The sequence below is a fragment of the Tachypleus tridentatus genome, chromosome 1 (genome assembly GCF_004210375.1).
Source record: "Tachypleus tridentatus isolate NWPU-2018 chromosome 1, ASM421037v1, whole genome shotgun sequence".
NCBI classification, from domain to species: Eukaryota; Metazoa; Arthropoda; class Merostomata; order Xiphosura; family Limulidae; genus Tachypleus; species Tachypleus tridentatus.
In genome coordinates, this window is record NC_134825.1 from 110662208 (window position 1) to 110688691 (window position 26484).

At 31.7% G+C, this 26484-nt stretch overlaps 1 protein-coding gene across 1 annotated transcript in view; it reads left to right on the plus strand.

Moving 5' to 3' along the window:
* LOC143258240 (calbindin-32-like) overlaps positions 1 to 26484 on the plus strand; it is a 98164-nt gene that overhangs the window by 56350 nt on the left and 15330 nt on the right. The window contains exons 2-4 of the mRNA XM_076517228.1: positions 19216 to 19301; positions 22962 to 23051; positions 25474 to 25560. Of these exons, the coding sequence (XP_076373343.1) occupies positions 19216 to 19301; positions 22962 to 23051; positions 25474 to 25560 (263 nt within the window). The remainder of the gene's footprint in view (positions 1 to 19215; positions 19302 to 22961; positions 23052 to 25473; positions 25561 to 26484) is intronic.

Below are 26484 nucleotides of genomic sequence, written 5' to 3' on the forward strand. Positions count from 1 at the left end.
CAAGAAACATAACAGTGAACTAAATAAATACTGACAATAAACATACAACAGTGAACTAAATGAATACTAACAACAACATACAACAGTGAACTAAATAACTACTAAAAACAAACATACAACAGTGAACTAAATAAATACTACCAACAAACATACAACAGTGGATTAAATAAATACTCAGAACAAACATACAACAGTGAACTAAATAAATACTAACAACAAACATACAACAGTGAACTAAATAAATACTGACCACAAACATACAACTGTGAACTAAATTAATACAACAACATACAACAGTGAACTAAATAAATACTAACAACATCATACAAAAGTGAACTAAATAAATACAAAAAACAACATACAACAGTGAACTAAATGAATACTAACAACAACATACAACAGTGAACTAAATAAATACTAACAACAAACATACAACAGTGAAATAAATAAATACTAACAACAAACATACAACAGTGAACTAAATAAATACTGACAACAAGCATAGAACAGTGAACTAAATAAATACTAAAACCAAACATACAACAGTGAAGTAAATAAATACTGACAACAAACATACAACAGTGAACTAAATAAATACTAACAAGAAACATACAACAGTGAACTAAATAAATACTAACAACAAACATACAACAATGAACTAAATAAATACTAACAACAAACATACAACAGTGGATTAAATAAATACTGACAACAAACATACAACAGTGAACTAAATAAATACTAACAAGAAACATACAACAGTGAACTAAATAAATACTAACAACAAACATACAACAGTGAAATAAATAAATACTAAGAACAAACATACAACAGTGGATTAAATAAATACTGACAACAAACATACAACAGTGAACTAAATAAATACTGACAACAAGCATACAACAGTGAACTAAATAAATACTAAAACCAAACATACAACAGTGAAGTAAATAAATACTGACAACAAACATACAACAGTGAACTAAATAAATAGTAACAAGAAACATACAACAGTGAACTAAATAAATACTAACAACAAACATACAACAGTGAACTAAATAAATACTAACAACAAACATACAACAGTGGATTAAATAAATACTGACAACAAAGATACAACAGTGAACTAAATAAATACTAACAAGAAACATACAACAATGGACTAAATAAATACTAACAACAAACATACAACAGTGAACTAAATAAATACAAACAACAACATATAACAGTGAACTAAATAAATACTAAAAACAAACATACAACAGTGAAGTAAATAAATAGTGACAACAAACATACAACAGTTAAATAAATAAATACTAACAAAAAACATACAACAATGGACTAAATAAATACTAACAAACATACAACAGTGAACTAAATAAATACCAACAAGAAACATACAACAGTGGACTAAATAAATACTAACAACAAGATACAACAGTGGACTAAATAAATGCTAACAACAAACATACAACAGTGAACTAAATAAATGCTAACAAGAAACATACAACAGTGAACTAACTAAATAGTAACAAGAAACATACAACAGTGAACTAAATAAATACTAACAACAAACATACAACAGTGAACTAAAATTACAAAAAGAAACATACAACAGTGAACTAACTAAATACTAAGAAGAAACATACAACAGTGAACAAAATAAATACTAACAAGAAACATACAACAGTGGACTAAATAAATACTAACAACAACATACAACAGTTAACTAAATAAATACTAACAAGAAACATACAACAGTGAACTAAATAAATACTGACAACAAAAATACAAGAGTGAATTAAATGAATACTGACCACAAACATACAACTGTGAACTAAATTAATACAACAACATACAACAGTGGACTAAATAAATACTGACAACATAGAACAGTGGACTAAATAAATACTGACAACAAACATACAACACTGAACTAAACAAATACTGACAAACATAACAGTGAACTAAATAAATACTGACAAGAAACATACAACAGTGAACTAAATAAATACTGACAAGAAACATACAACAGTGAACTAAATAAATACTAACAACAACATACAACAGTGAACTAAATAAATACTAAAAACAAACATACAACAGTGAACTAAATAAATACTACCAACAAACATACAACAGTGGATTAAATAAATACTGACAACAAACATACAACAGTGAACTAAATAAATACTAACATTAAACATACAACAGTGAACTAAATAAATACTAATAACAAAAATACAAGAGTGAATTAAATGAATACTGACCACAAACATACAACTGTGAACTAAATTAATACAACAACATACAACAGTGGACTAAATAAATACTGACAACATAGAACAGTGGACTAAATAAATACTGACAACAACATACAACAGTGAACTAACTAAATACTAACAACAACATAAAACAGTGAACTAAATAAATACTAACAACATCATACAACAGTGAACTAAATAAATACAAAAAACAACATACAACAGTGAACTAAATGAATACTAACAACAACATACAACAGTGAACTAAATAAATACTAACAACAAACATACAACAGTGAAATAAATAAATACTAACAACAAACATACAACAGTGGATTAAATAAATACTGACAACAAACATACAACAGTGAACTAAATAAATACTGACAACAAGCATGCAACAGTGAACTAAATAAATACTAAAATCAAACATACAACAGTGAAGTAAATAAATATGACAACAAACATACAACAGTGAACTAAATAAATACTAACAAGAAACATACAACAGTGAACTAAATAAATACTAACAACAAACATACAACAGTGGATTAAATAAATACTGACAACAAACATACAACAGTGAACTAAATAAATACGAAAATCAAACATACAACAGTGAAGTAAATAAATACTGACAACAAACATACAACAGTGAATAAATAAATACTATCAAAAAACATACAACAATGGACTAAATAAATACTAACAAACATACAACAGTAAATTAAATAAATACCAACAACAAGATACAACAGTAAACTAAATAAATACTAACAACAACATACAACAGTGAACTAAATAAATACTAACAACAAACATACAACAGTGAACTAAATAAATACTGACAACAAACATACAACAGTGTACTAAATAAATACTGACAACAAACATACAACAGTGAACTAAATAAATACTGACAACAATCATACAACACTGGACTAAATAAATAGTGAAAACAAACATACAACAGAGGACTAAATAAATACTGACAACAAACATACAACACTGAACTAAATAAATACTAACAAGAAACATACAACAGTAACTTAAATAAATACTGACAACAAACATACAACAGTAACTTAAATAAATACTGACAACAAACATACAACAGTGAAGTAATAAATACTGACAACAACCATACAACAGTGAACTATATAAATACTAACATGAAACATACAACAGTGAACTAAATAAATACTTACAACGAAAATCAACAGTTAACTAAATAAATACTGACAACAAACATACAACTATGGACTAAATAAATACTTACAACAAACATACAACAGTGAACTAAATAAATACTGACAACAGACATACAACAGTGAACTAAATAAATACTGACACCACTCATACAACAGCGAACTAAATAAACATTGACAACAAACATACAACAGTGAACTAAATAAATACTGACAACAAACATACAACAGTGAACTAAATAAATACTGACAACAAACATACAACAGTGAACTAAATAAATACTAACAAGAAACATACAACAGTGAACTAAATACTAACAAAAAACATACAACAGTGAACTAAATAAATACTGACAACAAACATACAACAGTGAACTAAATAAATACTAACAACAACATACAACAGTGAACTAAATAAATACTAACAACAAGATACAACAGTGAGATAAATAAATACTAACAACACCATACAACTGTGAACTAAATAAATATTGACAACAAATATACAACAGTGAACTAAATAAATACTGACAACAAAGATACAACAGTGGACTAAATAAATACTAAGAACAAGATATAACAATGCACTGAATAAATGCTAACAACAAACATACAACAGTGAACTAAATAAATGCTAAGAAGAAACATACAACAGTGAACTAAATAAATACTAAAAAGAAACATACAACAGTGAAGTAAATATATACTAACCAGAAACATACAACAGTGAACTAAATAAATACTGACACCACACATAGAACAGTGAACTAAATAAATACTGACAACAAACATACAACAGTGAACTAAATAAATACTGACAACAAACATACAACAGTGAACTAAATAATCAATAACAACAAGTATACAACAGTGAACTAAGTAAATACTGACAACAAACATACAACAGTGAACTAAGTAAATACTGACAACAAACATACAACAGTGGACTATATAAATACTAGCAAGAAACATACAACAGTGAACTAAATAAATACTAATAAGAAACATACAACAGTGGATTATATAAATACTAACAACAACATACAACAGTGAACTAAATAAATACTAACAACAAGATACAACAGTGGAATAAATAAATAATAACACCAAACATACAACAGTGAAATAAATAAATACTAACAACACCATACAACAGTGAACTAAATAAATACTAACAAGAAACATACAACAGTGAACTAAATAAATACTAACAAGAAACATACAACAGTGGACTAAATAAATACTAACAAGAAACATACAACAGTGAACTAAAGAAATACTAACAAGAAACATACAACAGTGAACTAAATAAATACTAACAAGAAATATACAACAGTGGATTATATAAATACTAACAACAACATACAACAGTGAACTAAATAAATACTAACAACAAACATACAACAGTGAACTAAATAAAATCTAACAACAAACATACAACAGTGAAGTAAATAAATACTGACAACAAATATACAATAGTGAACTAAATAAATACTGACAACAAACATATGACAGTGAACTAAATAAATACAACAACATACAACAGTGGACTAAATAAATACTAACAACAACATACAACAGTGAACAAAATAAATACTAACAACAAGGTACAACAGTGGACTAAATAAATAATAACACCAAACATACAACAGTGAAATAAATAAATACTAACAACACCATACAATCGTGAACTAAATAAATACTAACAACAAGATGCAAAAATGGACTAAATAATCAATAACAACAAGCATACAACAGTGAACTAAATAAATACTAACAAGATACATACAACAGTTGACTAAATAAATACTAATAACAAGATACAACAGTGAACTAAATAAATACTAGATACAAGATACAACAATGGACTAAATAAATACTATCAACAAACATACAACAGTGAACTAAATAAATACTAACAAGAAACATACAACAGTGAATTAAATAAATACTGAGAACAAACATACAACAGTGAACTAAATAAATACTGACAACAATCATACAACACTGAACTAAATAAATACTAACAACAAACATACAACAGTGAACTAAATAAATACTGACAACAAACATACAACAGTGAACTAAATAAATACTAACAAGAAACATACAACAGTAACTAAATAAATACTGACAACAAACATACAACAGTAACTTAAATAAATACTGACAACAAACATACAACAGTGAACTAAATAAATACTGACAACAACCATACAACAGTGAACTATATAAATACTAACATGAAACATACAACAGTGAACTAAATAAATACTTACAACGAACAATCAACAGTTAACTAAATAAATACTGACAACAAACATACAACTATGGACTAAATAAATACTTACAACAAACATACAACAGTGAACTAAATAAATACTGACAACAGACATACAACAGTGAACTAAATAAATACTGACACCACTCATACAACAGCGAACTAAATAAACATTGACAACAAACATACAACAGTGAACTAAATAAATACTGACAACAAACATACAACAGTGAACTAAATAAATACTGACAACAAACATACAACAGTGAACTAAATAAATACTAACAAGAAACATACAACAGTGAACTAAATACTAACAAGAAACATACAACAGTGAACTAAATAAATACTGACAACAAACATACAACAGTGAACTAAATAAATACTAACAACAACATACAACAGTGAACTAAATAAATACTAACAACAAGATACAACAGTGAGATAAATAAATACTAACAACACCATACAACTGTGAACTAAATAAATATTGACAACAAATATACAACAGTGAACTAAATAAATACTGACAACAAAGATACAACAGTGGACTAAATAAATACTAAGAACAAGATATAACAATGCACTAAATAAATGCTAACAACAAACATACAACAGTGAACTAAATAAATGCTAAGAAGAAACATACAACAGTGAACTAAATAAATACTAAAAAGAAACATACAACAGTGAAGTAAATATATACTAACCAGAAACATACAACAGTGAACTAAATAAATACTGACACCACACATAGAACAGCGAACTAAATAAATACTGACAACAAACATACAACAGTGAACTAAATAAATACTGACAACAAACATACAACAGTGAACTAAATAATCAATAACAACAAGTATACAACAGTGAACTAAGTAAATACTGACAACAAACATACAACAGTGAACTAAGTAAATACTGACAACAAACATACAACAGTGGACTATATAAATACTAGCAAGAAACATACAACAGTGAACTAAATAAATACTAATAAGAAACATACAACAGTGGATTAAATAAATACTAACAACAACATACAACAGTGAACTAAATAAATACTAACAACAAGATACAACAGTGGAATAAATAAATAATAACACCAAACATACAACAGTGAAATAAATAAATACTAACAACACCATACAACAGTGAACTAAATAAATACTAACAAGAAACATACAACACTGAACTAAATAAATACTAACAAGAAACATACAACTGTGGACTATATAAATACTAACAAGAAACATACAACTGTGGACTATATAAATACTAACAAGAAACATACAACAGTGAACTAAATAAATACTAACAAGAAACATACAACAGTGGATTATATAAATACTAATAACAAGATACAACAGTGAACTAAATAAATACTAGATACAAGATACAACAATGGACTAAATAAATACTATCAACAAACATACAACAGTGAACTTAATAAATACTAACAAGAAACATACAACAGTGAATTAAATAAATACTGAGAACAAACATACAACAGTGAAATAAATAAATACTGACAACAATCATACAACACTGGACTAAATAAATAGTGAAAACAAACATACAACAGAGGACTAAATAAATACTGACAACAAACATACAACACTGAACTAAATAAATACTAACAAGAAACATACAACAGTAACTTAAATAAATACTGACAACAAACATACAACAGTAACTTAAATAAATACTGACAACAAACATACAACAGTGAAGTAATAAATACTGACAACAACCATACAACAGTGAACTATATAAATACTAACATGAAACATACAACAGTGAACTAAATAAATACTTACAACGAAAAATCAACAGTTAACTAAATAAATACTGACAACAAACATACAACTATGGACTAAATAAATACTTACAACAAACATACAACAGTGAACTAAATAAATACTGACAACAGACATACAACAGTGAACTAACTAAATACTGACACCACTCATACAACAGCGAACTAAATAAACATTGACAACAAACATACAACAGTGAACTAAATAAATACTGACAACAAACATACAACAGTGAACTAAATAAATACTGACAACAAACATACAACAGTGAACTAAATAAATACTAACAAGAAACATACAACAGTGAACTAAATACTAACGAGAAACATACAACAGTGAACTAAATAAATACTGACAACAAACATACAACAGTGAACTAAATAAATACTAACAACAACATACAACAGTGAACTAAATAAATACTAACAACAAGATACAACAGTGAGATAAATAAATACTAACAACACCATACAACTGTGAACTAAATAAATATTGACAACAAATATACAACAGTGAACTAAATAAATACTGACAACAAAGATACAACAGTGGACTAAATAAATACTAAGAACAAGATATAACAATGCACTGAATAAATGCTAACAACAAACATACAACAGTGAACTAAATAAATGCTAAGAAGAAACATACAACAGTGAACTAAATAAATACTAAAAGAAACATACAACAGTGAAGTAAATATATACTAACCAGAAACATACAACAGTGAACTAAATAAATACTGACACCACACATAGAACAGCGAACTAAATAAATACTGACAACAAACATACAACAGTGAACTAAATAAATACTGACAACAAACATACAACAGTGAACTAAATAATCAATAACAACAAGTATACAACAGTGAACTAAGTAAATACTGACAACAAACATACAACAGTGAACTAAGTAAATACTGACAACAAACATACAACAGTGGAGTATATAAATACTAGCAAGAAACATACAACAGTGAACTAAATAAATACTAATAAGAAACATACAACAGTGGATTATATAAATACTAACAACAACATACAACAGTGAACTAAATAAATACTAACAACAAGATACAACAGTGGAATAAATAAATAATAACACCAAACATACAACAGTGAAATAAATAAATACTAACAACACCATACAACAGTGAACTAAATAAATACTAACAAGAAACATACAACACTGAACTAAATAAATACTAACAAGAAACATACAACTGTGGACTATATAAATACTAACAAGAAACATACAACTGTGGACTATATAAATACTAACAAGAAACATACAACAGTGAACTAAATAAATACTAACAAGAAACATACAACAGTGGATTATATAAATACTAACAACAACGTACAACAGTGAACTAAATAAATACTAACAACAAACATACAACAGTGAACTAAATAAAATCTAACAACAAACATACAAGAGTGAAGTAAATAAATACTGACAACAAATATACAATAGTGAACTAGATAAATACTGACAACAAACATATGACAGTGAACTAAATAAATACAACAACATACAACAGTGGACTAAATAAATACTAACAACAACTTACAACAGTGAACAAAATAAATACTAACAACAAGGTACAACAGTGGACTAAATAAATAATAACACCAAACATACAACAGTGAAATAAATAAATACTAACAACACCATACAATCGTGAACTAAATAAATACTAACAACAAGATGCAAAAATGGACTAAATAATCAATAACAACAAGCATACAACAGTGAACTAAATAAATACTAACAAGATACATACAACAGTTGACTAAATAAATACTAATAACAAGATACAACAGTGAACTAAATAAATACTAGATACAAGATACAACAATGGACTAAATAAATACTATCAACAAACATACAACAGTGAACTTAATAAATACTAACAAGAAACATACAACAGTGAATTAAATAAATACTGAGAACAAACATACAACAGTGAACTAAATAAATACTGACAAGAAACATACAAGAGTGGACTAAATAAATACTGACAACAAACATACAACAGTTCACTAAATAAATACTGACAACAAACATACAACAGTGGACTAAATAAATACTGACAACAAACATACAACAGTGAACTAAATATATACTAACAACAAACTTACAACAGTGAACTAAATAAATACTAACAAGAAACATACAACAGTGAACTAAATAAATGCTAACAAGAAACATACAACAGTGAACTAAATAAATGCTAACAAGAAACATACAACAGTGAACTAACTAAATACTAACAACAAACATACAACAGTGATCTAAATAAATACTGACAACAGACATACAACAGTGAACTAAATAAATACAACGACATACAACAGTGGATTAAATAAATACTGACAACAACATACAACAGTGAACTAAATAAATACTAAAAACAAGATACAACAGTGGACTAAATAAATAATAACACCAAACATACAACAGTGAACTAAATATATACTAACAACATCATACAACAGTGAATTAAATAAATACTAACAACAAGGTACAACAATGGACTAAATAAATAATAACAACTAGCATACATCAGCGAACTAAATAAATACTAACAACAAACATACAAAGTGAACTAAATAAATACTAACAACAAACATACAACAGTGGACTAAATAAATACTCACAAGAAACATACAACAGTGAACTAAATAAATACTAACAACAACATACAACAGTGGACTAAATAAATTCTGACAAGAAATATACAACAGTGAACTAAATAAATACTAACAACAAACATGTAACAGTGAACTAGAACCAGATTAATGCCCTTTCGGACGCAGAATGCACCTCAAGAACAAAAAGACGGCATCTACGAGAGAAAGGCTTTGAAAACCGTAAACGTCTGCAAAGGCCACGCCTCCTTCCACACTACGAAACAGCTCGGTTAAACTTTACTGAGAAGCACCAAACATGGGACGTAGAAAAGTGGACGGAGGTTTCGTTCTCTGATGATAGAAAAATTTAACCTGGACGATCCGGATGGCTTCCAACGTAACTGGTAAGATAAGGATATCCCACCGGAGACATCTTCTACACGACACAGCGAAGGAGGTTCCATCATGATCTGGGGTACTTTCTCCTTCCAAGCAACAATGGAGCTTCAGGTTATACAGGGGCATCAAACAGCAGCTGGCTACATTGGCATGTTGGAGAGAGCATCCTTATTGACTGAAGTCCCTCGCTTGTGTGGAAATGACTGGATCTTTCAGTAGGACAACGCTGCAATTCACAATGTTCGCAGGACAAAGGACTGTTTCATGGCGAATAACGTGATTCTTTTGGACCATCCAGCGTGTTCGCCCGAACTGAACCCAATTGAAAATGTTTGGGGGTGGATGGCAAGGGAAGTCTATAGAAATGGACGTCAATTCCAAACAGTGCATGATCTTTGTGAAGCCATCTTCACCACTTGGAATAAAATTCCAGCCAGCCTTCTGCAAACGATTATATCGACCATGCAAAGCGAATGTTTGAAGTTATTCGCAATGATGGCCGTGCAACTCACAACTGAGACTTCTTGTTGAAATTAGTCTAAATACCAGCGAGTAAAAAGTTTGTCTCTAGATATATAATATATTAACACACAAAGTCTGTCTCTAAATATAAGTATATGAACACACATTGTCTGCCTGTAGATATATGTAAGTGAACACACAATGTCTGCCTGTAGATATATGTAAGTGAACACACAATGTCTTCCTCTAGATATAATATATTAACACACAAAGTCTGCCTTTGGATATGATATATTAACACATAAAGTCTGCTTTTAGTTATATATATATTAACACGCAAAGTCTGCCTTTAAATATAATATATATTAACACACAAAGTCTGCCTTTAAATATAGTATATTAACACAGAAAGTCTGCCTTTAGATATAATATATATTAACACACAATGTCTCCCTTTAGATATAATATATTAACATACAAAGTCTGCCTTTAGATATATAGTATATTAACACACAAAGTCTGCCTTTAGTTATATAGTATACTAACACACAAAGTCTGCCTTTAGTTTATAGTATACTAACACACAAAGTCTGCCTTTAGATATATAGTATACTAACACACAAAGTCTGCCTTTAATTATATAGTATACTAACACACAAAGTCTGCCTTTAGTTATATAGTATACTAACACACAAAGTCTGCCTTTAGATATGTAGTATACTAACACACAAAGTCTGCCTTTAGATATATAGTATATTAACACACAAAGTCTGCCTTTAGTTATATAGTATACTAACACACAAAGTCTGCCTTTAATTATATAGTATACTAACACACAAAGTCTGCCTTTAGTTATATAGTATACTAACACACAAAGTCTGCCTTTAGATATGTAGTATACTAACACACAAAGTCTGCCTTTAGATATATAGTATATTAACACACAAAGTCTGCCTTTAGTTATATAGTATATTAACACACAAAGTCTGCCTTTAGATATATAGTATACTAACACACAAAGTCTGCCTTTAGTTATATAGTATACTAACACACAAAGTCTGCCTTTAGTTTATAGTATACTAACACACAAAGTCTGCCTTTAGATATATAGTATACTAACAAACAAAGTCTGCCTTTAGTTATGTAGTATGTTAACACACAAAGTCTACCTTTAGTTATATAGTATACTAACACACAAAGTCTGCCTTTAGTTTATAGTATACTAACACACAAAGTCTGCCTTTAGATATATAGTATACTAACAAAGTCTACCTTTAGTTATATAGTATACTAACACACAAAGTCTGCCTTTAGTTTATAGTATACTAACACACAAAGTCTGCCTTTAGATATATAGTATACTAACAAAGTCTGCCTTTAGTTATATAATATACTAACACACAAAGTCTGCCTTTAGACTTTCTCTGTTTGTCAGATAATCTTCAATTACGACTCATCATCATATTCTCTTCTTCGTCTTAAGCCTGATACGTGTCTGGTGTGTTTTCCACATTTGCGAACTGGCTCAGTGTCTTAAACATGTCATTTTATTTGTCTGTATTGTTCCTGTATCATTGCATTATGTTATGTCACAAAGCTGCAGAAATGTCATATCGCTCGTCTGGAGCATGTTTTACTTGATAACAGACCTAGTAATTTGTCGAGACGTTTCTGGAACTGATAAATTGTTGAATTATTTAATGTGAAATTAGATAAGTTAATTATTAGGAGTCTGTTTTAAAATCTCTCGCGCAAATTGGTGCACGGGAGACTACGCGTGACTGTCCATAATTTAAAGTTTGTATATATGCTCTAAAAGGACAATGCATAGTCAGTTAACCCTTGAACTACTGATGTCTGTAGTTACGAAAAGAAGCTATACAATATACTATCTGTATTCTGCCCACCACGGGTATCGAAACCCAGTTTCTAACGGTGTGAATCCGCAGACGTGTTTCTGAGTCACTACAGGGCACTGATGTCTGAATGAATCGTGAGATTTGACGATCACTTTTATAAAGCATCAACGATCTGAGATTTTCGGTGCCTCGAACCTCATATTGACAATCTGGTCACAATAAGCCGCGCTCGACCTACTTAATAATTGATTTTTATGTTACATTTATAAGGGGTTCAGATCGTAGGGAGTGGCATGATGTCAGATGTCCTCATTTTGTTAATTGGTTGATTATTTATATAATTTCAACAAAATCTGTACAACCAGAAAACAAAAAGAAAAACTGGTAAGTTTTATAAATATTGCGAAACTTTCATGAAATAATAATAATTAACGACACCCCAACTAACGTATCAGTTATTGAACGGAACAAAAATCGATTGCTACTTTATACGTTTCTCAGCACGAAACGTTCTGCATTATTACAGCTAAGCCTTGTTCAAGCCTTAAGATCTGCGAACAATATCTTTGTTTGATGTCAGCGGAAAAAAAAAAGAGTACTTTGAACACTAGGCGGCGCTACTCTCGCATACATCGTAGTGCTGAACGCAAAGCTTTGCAGCCGTCTATGTGTGCTCTTCTCACCACGGGTATCGATAGTCCGGTTTTTCCCATTGTAAGCCTGTTAACTTACTGCTTAGCCACTGGAGGAGGGGAGTTGTTGTTGTTTTGTTTTAAGCACAAATCTACACAATGGGCTATCTATGCTCTACTCACCACGGGTATCGAAAACCGGTTTTTAGCGTTGTAGGTTCGCAGACATACCGCTGAGCCAATGGGGGGCACACACATACATACGCAATACACGTGCGTAAGTTTGCCTCAATCAAAACTATTAACAACAATAAGAGTCAGTTTCTGAAGATGTATTACATTGAATAAACAACCATTGCCACAAAAACGCCACGGGTTCGGTGTAGCCAAGAAGAACCCAAGAGTTGGCGGTGGGTGCTGATAACCAGCTGGCTGCTTTTTCTTTATATCTAGCTCTTTAAAACTAGGGCGAGGTATGTGCAGGTTAGGCTTGCTTGTTTATATCTTTGCACAAACATTTTAAAAACGAACGAGTAATTAATCTGACAAAACATATTCTGTCAATTTCTCATGAAAGAAAATTCGCGTATTTTAATCTTTGCGTTTTGATTCAACTTGTTTTGTTTTGACGATTCTTGATCAGAGTTTTATGTTTTTAACATGATTATAACCTAAATACTTCATTATAATAACTTGAGTTTTAACATTACTATTACCTGGGTTTTACACTATACTAACATGATTTGGGGGTAATAAGGCGTTTCTGTTTTAGTCCATGTAATCTTTGTGTATGTATGTGTCACCTTAAAACAATTTTAACTTACGTTTAAATGGAACCACCTCTGGGGTAAGATATTACAGTATATTTTAATAAGTCACAAGACAAATGTTGATCAATGAACAATCTTCATTGTCTTAGCTGAGGCTGTGGTCCGCTTGTAAAACCATAATAATCTTATTTATTGTATTTTCGTACGAAGTTTCGCCAAATTCAGGACCTCAACAAAACAGTGTTATTTGAGAAAGAACTAATATTATATCGTTTAATACGAGAGGAGGGTTGGGTTGTTGGAACGCAGTATTGATTCTGCATTACGTTACCTCTGCTGTTCTTTATAAATATATGGTAGAGATATAAAAGTGATATATTTTTATGTTTTCGTATTCGTAATATCGATAGACAGCTACGCAGAGAGGCCGGCACACAAGTTTTCTTAGTTCACTTGTTTTTTGTTGGTTTTTTTTCGCATAAGGAAACACTGTCGATTATTAATAACTTTCTACAGTTTTCAGTGTGTAACAAATTCGTATAAAACGTAAATTATCGTTTAGAGCATTCGATACTTTAAGCCTAAAATGGTTTCCTATGCAATATCCCCCCTTCCAATTTTTTAAGCACGGCCATCCGTAATTTAAACTGTTGACCAGAGGAATGTATCCAATCAGCAGCATACGCCTACGTGAGTAATTCTAACAGAGGAACGTTATTGAGAGCCTTTCTTTTTACGCTCACATGTTTTGCAGCTCGAACTTTGGACCTATCCATCTACAGCCCGGAACGATATTAAACTTTTATAAATGTGTCAGATATTGCCTGCTCTTCAAACGTATATTTACATTTTGTTTAAAGTTAACAGTAGACACATTTCTTTGTTGTTGTTTCTTTTTATATACAAAATTAAATTTTAGAAAAACGAAACAGCTTTTCTTTTTGAAATAAAAATCTGGGATATTAAAATAATTTAACAGTTAAATCAATGTAGCCATAAAGTTCAAAACTATTTATATGTTACCTATGTCTAAAATTAACAAATTTGCTTAGCCTAACGTTTTATCAGTTTAAATATTAATTAAAAACAATATTCAGTATCGCATTTTCTTCAAGAGACTGGTTATTTTTGTTACTGAATCTATTGCCACCAGGGGTTTCTAAGGTTTCATAAAGCTTAAAATTGGGTTCCTATAGCTGCCGTTGGCACTGCATAAATAATCCCCACTGCACGTCAGGTCAATGTCTAATGTTGAACAAACTTGGCCAATACATTTCATTGAAAGGAAATTATGTGTTTTTCTTATAGCAAAGCCGCATTGGGCTATCTGCTGAGTCTGAAAGGAAAGTAAACCCGCTGTCAGTGGGGTCACTACACCCCCCGCAGACCCTACAATTTGTGAGGTTGGAGGAGTAAACCAACTAGAATCGTAACTACATTTACAAGGAAATAAAAGTAGGTGGTCCAGTTGCTCTAGGTGGTCCAGTTACTCTTTATGTATGGCGGGGGGCATCTTTTGTGGTTTCACCACCGTCAGCTAGAAAACTAGACATGTTCTTCTAAGAGCGAATAATTTTATACCAACGAAATTGTTTTGGAAAAGTTTACTTTTAATAACGCTAGATGGCGCTGCCAAGTGTGTGGCAGTGGTATGTTACGGACTTAAAGGCATATATCTGGGGATGTCTTCGCGGTGAATGAAGCACAGTAGTCTAAATTGTATGTTTGTGTGTGTGTTTTTTTTTCTTATAGCAAAGCCACATCAGGCTGTCTTTTGAATACACCGAGGAGAATCGAACCTCTGATTTTAGTGTTGCAAATCCGAATACTTACCGCTGTACTAGCAGGGGACGGTCTAGATTGTAATTTTGTGCTGACGAAACAAAGTACATCGTCAACCAATAGGAGTGTAATATTTTAGCTGAAAGAGGAGGGAAGTAATCCGAGAAATAAAAACTCACACATACTGTATTTCACATAATTCGACATAACCTTAATAGATCACGCTGTAAATACCAACAACTGGTATGACAAAAGGTATAACGAGCGCTACGTTCAAGGGTTCTGAGAACGATAGAAAACAAAAGCGCTAAATTTGTCTGTTTGAACTTAAGTACAAAACTACACAATGGGCTATCTGTGAGCTGCCCACCACAGGTATCGAAACCCGGATTATAGCGTCGTAAGTCCACAGAATTACCGCTATGCCACTGGTAGGCGGCTACTGAAAACATCACGAGAAGCATGAACAAGAGGGAATTTCAATAGGTGAGGAACTTTTTAGCAGGATTAGAGTAAATTAATTAATGATACTTTTATTTTGTATTTTCTCAGCCGTATTTTTTTGCGCCGGCAATATCGTATACCAGATTCGATTTTACTACTCATCAAGTACTTTACCAGTTTACTCTGAAATTGAAATTCTTTTAGGTACGATTAGAGTAAGTTAATGTATGAGACTTCGCGTGGATCAAATACACCAATCGAAAGTGTTTGACCTTCCGATTCCAAAACTGTAATTAGATCTCAAATCGGTGAAGAGATGACGGAGTTATGAGCTAAAATAACAAACAGAGACGTTCTTTGAGCCATTATGCCGCGGCTGAAAAATAAAGGTTCCAGAAAGTGTTGTGTTGAAGTATTCTTGAAAGAGTAGAAGTTAAAGGTCCTAAAAATATTAAGTATATGAGAAAAATATTATCTGTTCCTCACCTTCGTTAGAATCATTTTAATAAACAGCATTTTCAAGTTAGTTTTCTCATAATAATAATAATAATAGATTTTTTTTCCTTTTTGATGAATCATCATGTAACCTCTCGTTGTAAACACGGAGAAACAAAAACTTAAAAAAAAGTGAACCCAAACTTTAAGAATGTCTGCGAAATAAAGTTTGGCGTCATGCTTATAATACTTTTTTCATCTCAAAGTGTAATCAATTTATTCTGTACGAAACGTTTCTGCTCTCTGGTATTGAATTACTAACAGGGTAGACAATTTGGACCGTCTGGAGCCTCTGGCTGTGGCACTGAGATAAATCAGACATGTTATTTGTTTGCTGTCTGCTCATCACTGGTATCGTACCCCGATCTGTAGAATATAAGTAGAAGAATAGCTTATCATAAATTGATTCTAATTAAGAACTCAGCACACAGGACCACATACAAAAGTTGTGATCGTTTACTAACGAGGCCCAAGTCTGTAATTTGAAAGTTAAAAGAATTCGATAAGTTGACAATGAAAACAAGTGGGTAATATGTTGGTTAAAATGTAAGAGTCGGTAATTTGAGAATATAAGCGACTCTGTAATTCGAGGATTAAGCCAAGCTGGTAATTTTGTGGCTAAAACCACTTTGGTAATTTGACGCTTGAAATGAATCGATAATTTAAGGATTAAACTAAGTTAGTGAATGAATAGTTATAACAACTCGTTAATTTTAGTGTTAACCTACTTAATCGTAGGTGGCGTTTTTCATTACTCTTGAATTTGTCGTTCGTTCGTGGATTCCTGAAGTTCGTGAACACTAAAAACGTAAAAACAGAGTTTCTACTTTAGATTTTTAAAAGTAATTTTTGTTTGGAATTAAGCACAAAACTTAATGGGTTAGCTGTTCTCTGCCCACCACGGGTATCGAAACCCGGTTCTAGCAGTGTGAGACATACTGCTATATCAGCTGGGGAGGGGCGGTCAAAAGGTTTGTTTGTTTGTTTGTTTTTTGAATTTCACGCAAACCTACACGAGGGCTATCTATGCCACCCGTCCCTGATTTAGCAGTGTAAGACAAGAAGGAAGGCAGCTAATCATCACCACCCACCGTTAACTCTTGGGCTACTCTTTTACTAACGAATAATGGGATTGACCGTAACATTATAATGGCCCCATGGCTGAAAGGGCAAGCATGTTTGGTACGACGGGGATTCGATCCCACGACGGTCAGATTACGAGTCGAACGTCTTAACACACTTGGCCATGCCGGGCCCGCGTTAAAGGAAAGAGAGAGATAGAAAAACCATGATACTATATTTTATATTAAAAAAAAAGTAACATTTTATGTCTTATCAACGAATTCAGTTACAGAGTTTGTCAAATTCATTTCCACGGATGTCATTTCCTCTAACGGATTTTAAATGTCAAATTTCTGTGCATTCAATTTTCCGATATTTTTCGAATGAGAAGCTGACTAAATAAACAAGCTTCTTTCTGACAGATATTATTTAGTTGTTACTTGTCAGGAACTGTCGAAGTAAATTATTGATATCTGCAACTTTCGTGTTTTGTTTTGTAAAAATCACATACATCAGTAACTAGCGCATACATCTACATATTTTTTTGTTTCCTCTCTTAAGAAAAAACAACATCAGTATTACTTTTGATTTCGTGTGAAATTAATGTTTAGTTCCTCTAAACTAATTCAATAAAACATCACAACTAACTCCATATTACCTCAAGAGAAAAATAGACACGTTTTCTTTACAAAATATCATTGAATTTTATCATTAAAGTATTGATACACGTGTTTATTAAATAGATCATTCTAAATTTATTATTATTATTTTATTTCGACAGGTAAATTAACATATAAAATAGAACTTGAAAACTAATTTTTGGGTTCCAGGACGCGATTTAATTTTTTTTCTCCAGTGGTAACTGAATATAGATTATACGACATTAGGCTTAGTTTCATGGTAATTGAATATAGATTATACGACATTAGGCTTAGTTTCGTGGTAATTGGATATAGATTATACGACATTAGGCTTAGTTTCGTGGTAACTGAATACAGATTATATAACATTAAGCTTAGTTTCATGGTAACCGAATATAGATTATACAACATCAGGTTCATTTCAAGTTTTTTATAATGTACTTTTCTATCTTTCCAGGAAACGGTTACATAGAGGGTAGGGAACTAGACAACTTCTTAAAAGAATTTGTCTCAAGTGTCAACGTTACAGATGTGGGAGCCGAGGTATGGAAAAGAATTGATTTCCAGCGACTGTAATTTTTCTTGTTGTTCATCATAGATTACATTATGAGATTTTCTAGAAGAGATGTGAAGTGGTATTTGATCTTTCATTAATGCCACATCTATTTATTTCTGTTTCTCTAAAAATATTTCTTCTAACTTGTATGCAATGCCTTTTTCAAGCAAACGTCGAGGACCGAAACCACCCGAGATGGTGAAATGTTATTAGACGAAAAGAGTTTACGCTAATGGCTTGATGTATATATATAACTTAAAGTGTAACGTCTGTTGACACGATATGTTTCTCACAAAATTAGGATTGTTTGTGATGTTTTAGAAAACATGTTGCTATGTTCTGCTTTTTAAAAAAAGTAAATCTATCCTAATCGAATACTTTTGCTTTCACGTAAAAATAAAATTATTTGAACATCTATGATCGACTGATATGTTATGAATATGTTTTTTCTTCCCGGTAGCTTGGTCACGTGTTTAGTGATAAATGTTACTGGTTGTTTTATATTGATATTCAGAATACATAAAAAGAGATGAAACGAACACCATAAGGTTTCAGTTTTCTTACCTTAGAAAACTTTTCTTTGAGATCTCGCTTTGTGTGATATTACAACCAATACCAATATATTGTCATTTATTATTAAAGAAAGTAAATCCAAAAAGATGTCGCTGAACAAGAAAATTGTTACTAAAGCGTGAAACAGAAAGACTATTCTAAAAATAAATTGGTTTATATTCGGTTGTTTTATTCCACAGTTTCTCAGTTCTATAAAGACAGTAAAAAAGATCGAGTGCTGAAAAATTTAGCAAGTTTATATGAGAAAAATAAAAAAAAATTCAATCGTTACATAAAACTAACACCTTTGCACAGATAAATGGAACATAATTTTATACAGGTATGGTAGAAATCGTCGGTTTTGAACGTAATAACTTTTGTCAAATGTATATTTCCAAGTACTCAGAATTAATTTTGAAATGGCACACTAAAAAAAGAATAAGTAACACAGTTAGGGTATTTGTTTTAATCTTAGGTACTAACTATTTTTATATGCTGTATTGTTTAGTCACTAATGAAATATTTATTTTGTTCTCACACATGTTTGCAGTTAATTATAATAAAATAATTTCGGAGCCTCACCACGTCTGTACCGTCCATATCTTCACGTCCATTCATTGTCTATCTGACGACTGTGCATGTTGACAATAGCCCTACAGCATAGCAGTAATTTCCATTACAAAAGGCGCAATAGCATTGTTGCCACGTCCAAAAGCACGACACTTCTTCCTGATTGTTTTCTATAATCCACCTAATGTACGAATACGACGATTTTCTAGCACACGTTTTAACAGTTGAATCGTACATGAATCAATATATGCTCCATCCTGGAACTTAGTTGATATTCCTTTGTATGGAAGAGTGTGAATACTCGTTGATTTTCCAGCTGCAGGAGGCATACAACAGATGAACAAATGGTATGTATACAAGACCTGTCTGAAACCCTTCTTATATATGCTGTATATTGTTTCCTGGAGCACTTGGACGACTTTTGTCACTAAATTTTGAGTTTATAACTTCTCACTTGTTACAAGAAGCCGCACTTTGCTTACTATGGCTAGGGTACGACTTGTTGCAAGTCTATTTCTGAATGGTCCAAGCACTCCCAATTTGATCCATATTTTTTACTTTTGTTATGACATTAAGTCCACATCTGTGTGAATTGGTTGTATGAATATTTTGCTTTCGAACAAGATTGCCACCAGTAGCACAGCGGTATGTCTGCAGACTCACACTACTATAAACTAGGTTTTGATACCTGTAGTGGGCAGAGCACAGATAGCCCATTGTGTAGCTCTGTGCTCAATTCCAAAGAAACAAACCGAAACGGTTTCACATGCACTTCCCAAAATAGATTAATTTTCTGCGACATCACACCACCTAAGTGTCACGTCTCTTACTGATGTGTATACGAATTTTGTTTTTTGACATAACGTACTCGATTCTGAAATAGGCTTACGTTGCATAGTAATTAATGTGCCGAACTGCAAATACGAAGGTCCACGGTTCGCATCCTCGTTGCCGCAAAGTCACACAAAACCGTGGTTACATTATAATAGTCGTTATAAAATTCCCACACTTCGATTAGTACTGAACAAGAGTCGGCGTTGTATTTTGTTGTCTAGCTGCCTTGCTTCTAGTTTATCAGTTCTAAATTAAAGGCAGTCAGAGGAGACAGTCCAAGAGTATCTTTGCGCTAAGTTTTGAAACTAACAAACTACATTCTTTTTCAGAAAACATTCATCATAGTTTACCAGCCTTCTCTTTAAAATCCTAATTGCCTTAAGAAATGTAACATTAACCTTGTTTTAAGATAAATTCTTTCAAGACGTAGGTATACGAGTATATATAATCGGTTTTTTTTTCCTTCTCCGCTGTGTTTCAAGTTTTAACACTGATAAAAAATATCCTTATATAAACATATTCCGATATTTCAGCGGTCATCTTAAGGATTTATAGCGTTAAAATTTGGGGTTCGATCTTCGCGGTGGGGATAGCACAAATAAACCTTCGTGCAATTTTGTGCTTAGCAGGAAAACAATATTTAAGTTTCTTTGTTTGGTTGGAGCTAAGCACAAATCTACACGACGGGATACCTGTGCTCTGCTCACCACAGGTATCAAACCCCGATCTCTAGTGGTGTAAAGTAAGTCCATCGACATACCGCTGAGCCACTGGGGGACGGCAATTATTTAAAATGTCCCCTGGAATTGGTTAGAAGACACACTAGGAGAGTAGTTACCTCTATCACAAAAAACATTCTTATTTTCTGAACTTACCCCCTGGTGGCTCATCAGTAAACTCCATATCTCAGGTAAGCCTTTTTGTAGTTTTCCATTTAAAAAAACAAATTCAATTTCCTTAACTTTTCCATGACAAAATTCTATCGGCAAAAGGTTCATCTTAGTAAGGTTTTATTTTCCACCGTTTTCTAGCCAATTAAAATCTATGGCTCCAGGTTTCGGTAACCGTTTTGTAACTTTCATCAATGATATCAACCTCAAAAGGGGTTTCACTCTTCCTGTACTCGAATGAAGTGAAGAAACGTATCAGTTGTCCAGAGTTTGTTTATTTTAGAATCTCGCTAAAAGTCACAGAAGGCTCATGTTTATATAATGGTCCCGAGTGTTAAACTGATGAGACAAGAGTGACGGCAGCTAATCAAAGGTACACACCTTCAACTCCCTTGAACTTTACCTGTCTGGTCAGATAGTAAGACGTGACCATCACTCTTGTGACCAACCACGACCTCAAAGAACGGAGCGCTTTTTTTTTTTGCTGTAGTGGGTTGCAAACGTTGAATTCTCTGACATAGAATCCGAACACGCCCACCTCCACATCTCCTTTCTTGTAAGAGAAATTTACTTCGTTTTGTTTTCTTGTTGTTAAATGCGAAACTACACAAATAAGCAAATTGTGCTGTGCCCACTTTAAGGATCGAACTCGATTTTCAGCGAATAAGCCTTCTAACTTTTAACCGCCGGGCTACAAGTACAATTATTTGATATTTCAGTTTAGTTGGTAACTGGTTCTATCTTTCTAGAGGTTTCAGGACAAATTACTTAACAAACGATCACTGGTTTCCTTTCTGGTAGACTGTGTCCGAAGCTATGATGGCGGAACTGAAAGAATCGTTCATGGAAGCATATGATGACAATAGAGATGGAAGAATTGAAATTAGAGAGGTAAGAAGTTATAGTGAAACCTACATAACTACAGTACAAGGGATTGAAGTTATAGAGGTAAGAAATTATAGTGAAACCTACATAACTACAGTACAAGGGATTGAAGTTAGAGAGGTAAGGCGTTATAGTGAAACCTAGATAACTACAGTACAAGGGATTGAAGTTAGAGAGGTAAGTAGTTATAGTGAAACCTACATAACTACAGTACAAGGGATTGAAGTTAGAGAGGTAAGTAGTTATAGTGAAACCTACATAATTACAGTACAAGGGATTGAAGTTAGAGAGGTAAGTAGTTATAGTGAAACCTACATAACTACAGTACAAGGGATTGAAGTTAGAGAGGTAAGTAGTTATAGTGAAACCTACATAACTACAGTACAAGGGATTGAAGTTAGAGAGGTAAGTAGTTATAGTGAAACCTACATAACTACAGTACAAGGGATTGAAGTTAGAGAGGTAAGAAGTTATAGTGAAACCTAGATAACTACAGTACAAGGGATTGAAGTTAGAGAGGTAAGAAGTTATAGTGAAACCTACATAACTACAGTACAAGGGATTGAAGTTAGAGAGGTAAGTAGTTATAGTGAAACCTACATAACTACAGTACAAGGGATTAAAGTTAGAGAGGTAAGGCGTTATAGTGAAACCTAGATAACTACAGTACAAGGGATTGAAGTTAGAGAGGTAACAAGTTATAGTGAAACCTACATAACTACAGTACAAGGGATTAAAGTTAGAGAGGTAAGGCGTTATAGTGAAACCTAGATAACTACAGTACAAGGGATTGAAGTTAGAGAGGTAAGTAGTTATAGTGAAACCTACATAACTACAGTACAAGGGATTGAAGTTAGAGAGGTAAGTAGTTATAGTAAAACCTACATAACTACAGAATAACATTTTGTAAATAACATTATGTTATTAACGTTGTTAAGATACAAATTATACAACTACTTTCCATCGCTATTCAACTTCTCAACTACTTGAGTTTGTCAAGTTGAAAACAAAAAGCGAAATAGAGAACGTTCACTTAAGGTAGGCTCGTCTTTGACAACAACGTGATTGGTCAAATAAACATCACATGGTATCTCTGTTTCTATATGATGCTTGTTTTCGCTCTCTCTTGTGAAATAAATAGACTTGTTCTATTTTCAACAAATGTTCGTAATCTTACGTTAATTATGGATAATTACTACATTAATTCGAGTTTTAATCGTGATAGATTAATCAGTTTTGTAACATACAAACAGTCCATTGTTAAAGTTTAATCAAGCACATTTTCACTTAATTATAACGATGTAAACACATATTAGTTCGTGATAATTTATTATTAGAAGCAGCTTGATTATGCAAATCTGAACTAGAAAGTAACATATAAATTAATAAATCAACGCAATTTTTATATAACAAACTGATTAGGAGATTTAGTGTCGTAAATCAATGCGCCAGAAATCTAAAACTTTTAGTTATTAGAATCCACTAAATTATCAGCTCGGTATTCTTACAGTCAACGATAAATTCGGCATTAATCCCAGTAATATATCGCGCAGTCGGCCAGCTTTGAAAACTTGTATTAATTCTACGCTCTTATAATAATCCAGCAGTGGAACATAATTTGCTCAAGTGAAAAAAGTATTTCAAAAATTACTGAAATTAATTTCAAACAATTTAATAAATAATATTTAATGAAATTAAGTATATAAGTTAAATAAACAGAAACTTTACTTGAGAAACGGTTAAAAACGCCAGTCGTTCACTGATGAGACCCTTCTGAAGTTCACAAAGTAGTCCTAAAATAGTTTCTTGTAAAACTCTAGAAGCGAAACGTTCTGTAAACATACAGATCATGTTGTGATTATTTACAAAGCATCAATTCACTTATTATTATATCTCGAACTGGGAGCGAGTTAACTTAAAAATTTAAACTAAAACAATACAATTTTATTTAAAGTGCGTTATCCAGAAGCTGAATTAGGCTTAGCGTGTTTATAAGAAGTCAGATTAGGCTTAGCATTTCTAGAAGTTGCATTAGGCTTAGCGTTTCAATGAAGATCTTATTAAACAATGGAAGAATAAAATTGGAATGAGAATCGTGGTAAGAAAAGATTCGCAACTTAAGCTACACGAGCAGGAGTGGTTTATACCATAAAAATTACAGTTAAACAAATTTCTAAAACGTTAGAAGAAACACCTAAATGCAAGAAATCACATATGTCAAATCAGTTTTGTTTGTTCTCTTTCCATAAAAAACAGTATACGTTTATAGAAGCTAGAAATAATAATGATTTAATTATATGGAGGATGAACTGGTTGATAAATCTGTCTCTAAGTAACCTGGTTTCAACCTATAATTTCAGACTTATCAACACTTCAGTTGGTTTAATTTGTCTGAAGTGTTTCATCGGCGAAAATTTATATTATTTAGTTGGCCCAGCTTCTACCTTTGGAAGAAAGTTTCTTGTTGCTGTTTCGATTTGATAACCCTCTGGAGTCTAGTGTGGAATTCATGAAGGTGAGATTTATACATCTAATATAGCTGGAACAGTGGAACATTTCATTAAAGGTTTTTGTCTAGATTAATACATCTAATATAGCTGGAACAGTGGAACATTTCATTAAAGTTTCTTGTCAAGATTAATATATCTAATATAGCTGGAACAGTGGAACATTTCAATAATGTTTCTTGTCCAGATTAATACATCTAATCTAGCTGGAACAGTGGAACATTTCATTAAAGTTTCTTGTCCAGATTAATACATCTAATATAGCTGGAACAGTGGAACATTTCAATAATGTTTCTTGTCAAGATTAATATATCTAATATAGCTGGAACAGTGGAACATTTCAATAATGTTTCTTGTCCAGATTAATACATCTAATCTAGCTGGAACAGTGGAACATTTCATTAAAGTTTCTTGTCCAGATTAATACATCTAATATTGCTGGAACAGTGGAACATTTCATTGAAGTTTTTTGCCAAGAACTGTATCTTATTCTTTCCAGACGTTTATAAATTAAAGTTTTAATTTAAACTAAAGAGTCTACAATCTCAGGTTTTCGTACAACGAAAACATCCATCGCGTAGTAATAAAATATATTTCTGCGTTTATGTTGACACTGAGTTATTATTTCTATGGCAAGGAAAATTACACTGTTGTTTTTATACTGCCTTAAACAGTTTTCTTCCAGCCGTTTGAATGGTTTTCTGTGATTTAGACTTAAGATTTAACCTAAAGCTGTAGTAGGAAACATTAGGCTTCATTTCCACAGTCGTTCAGATACAGTGTTGCCATGGTAATACTAGATCTGATAGCTGGAGGGTCACTTTTTCTTTTAGAGTTATTTTCTTTAGTGTTTATACAAAAGCACTAAATGAATTTTGAAAACATAGTTGCTGTTTTTGTCTTTCCACGTTTGCAGGGAAAACTCCAGTTTC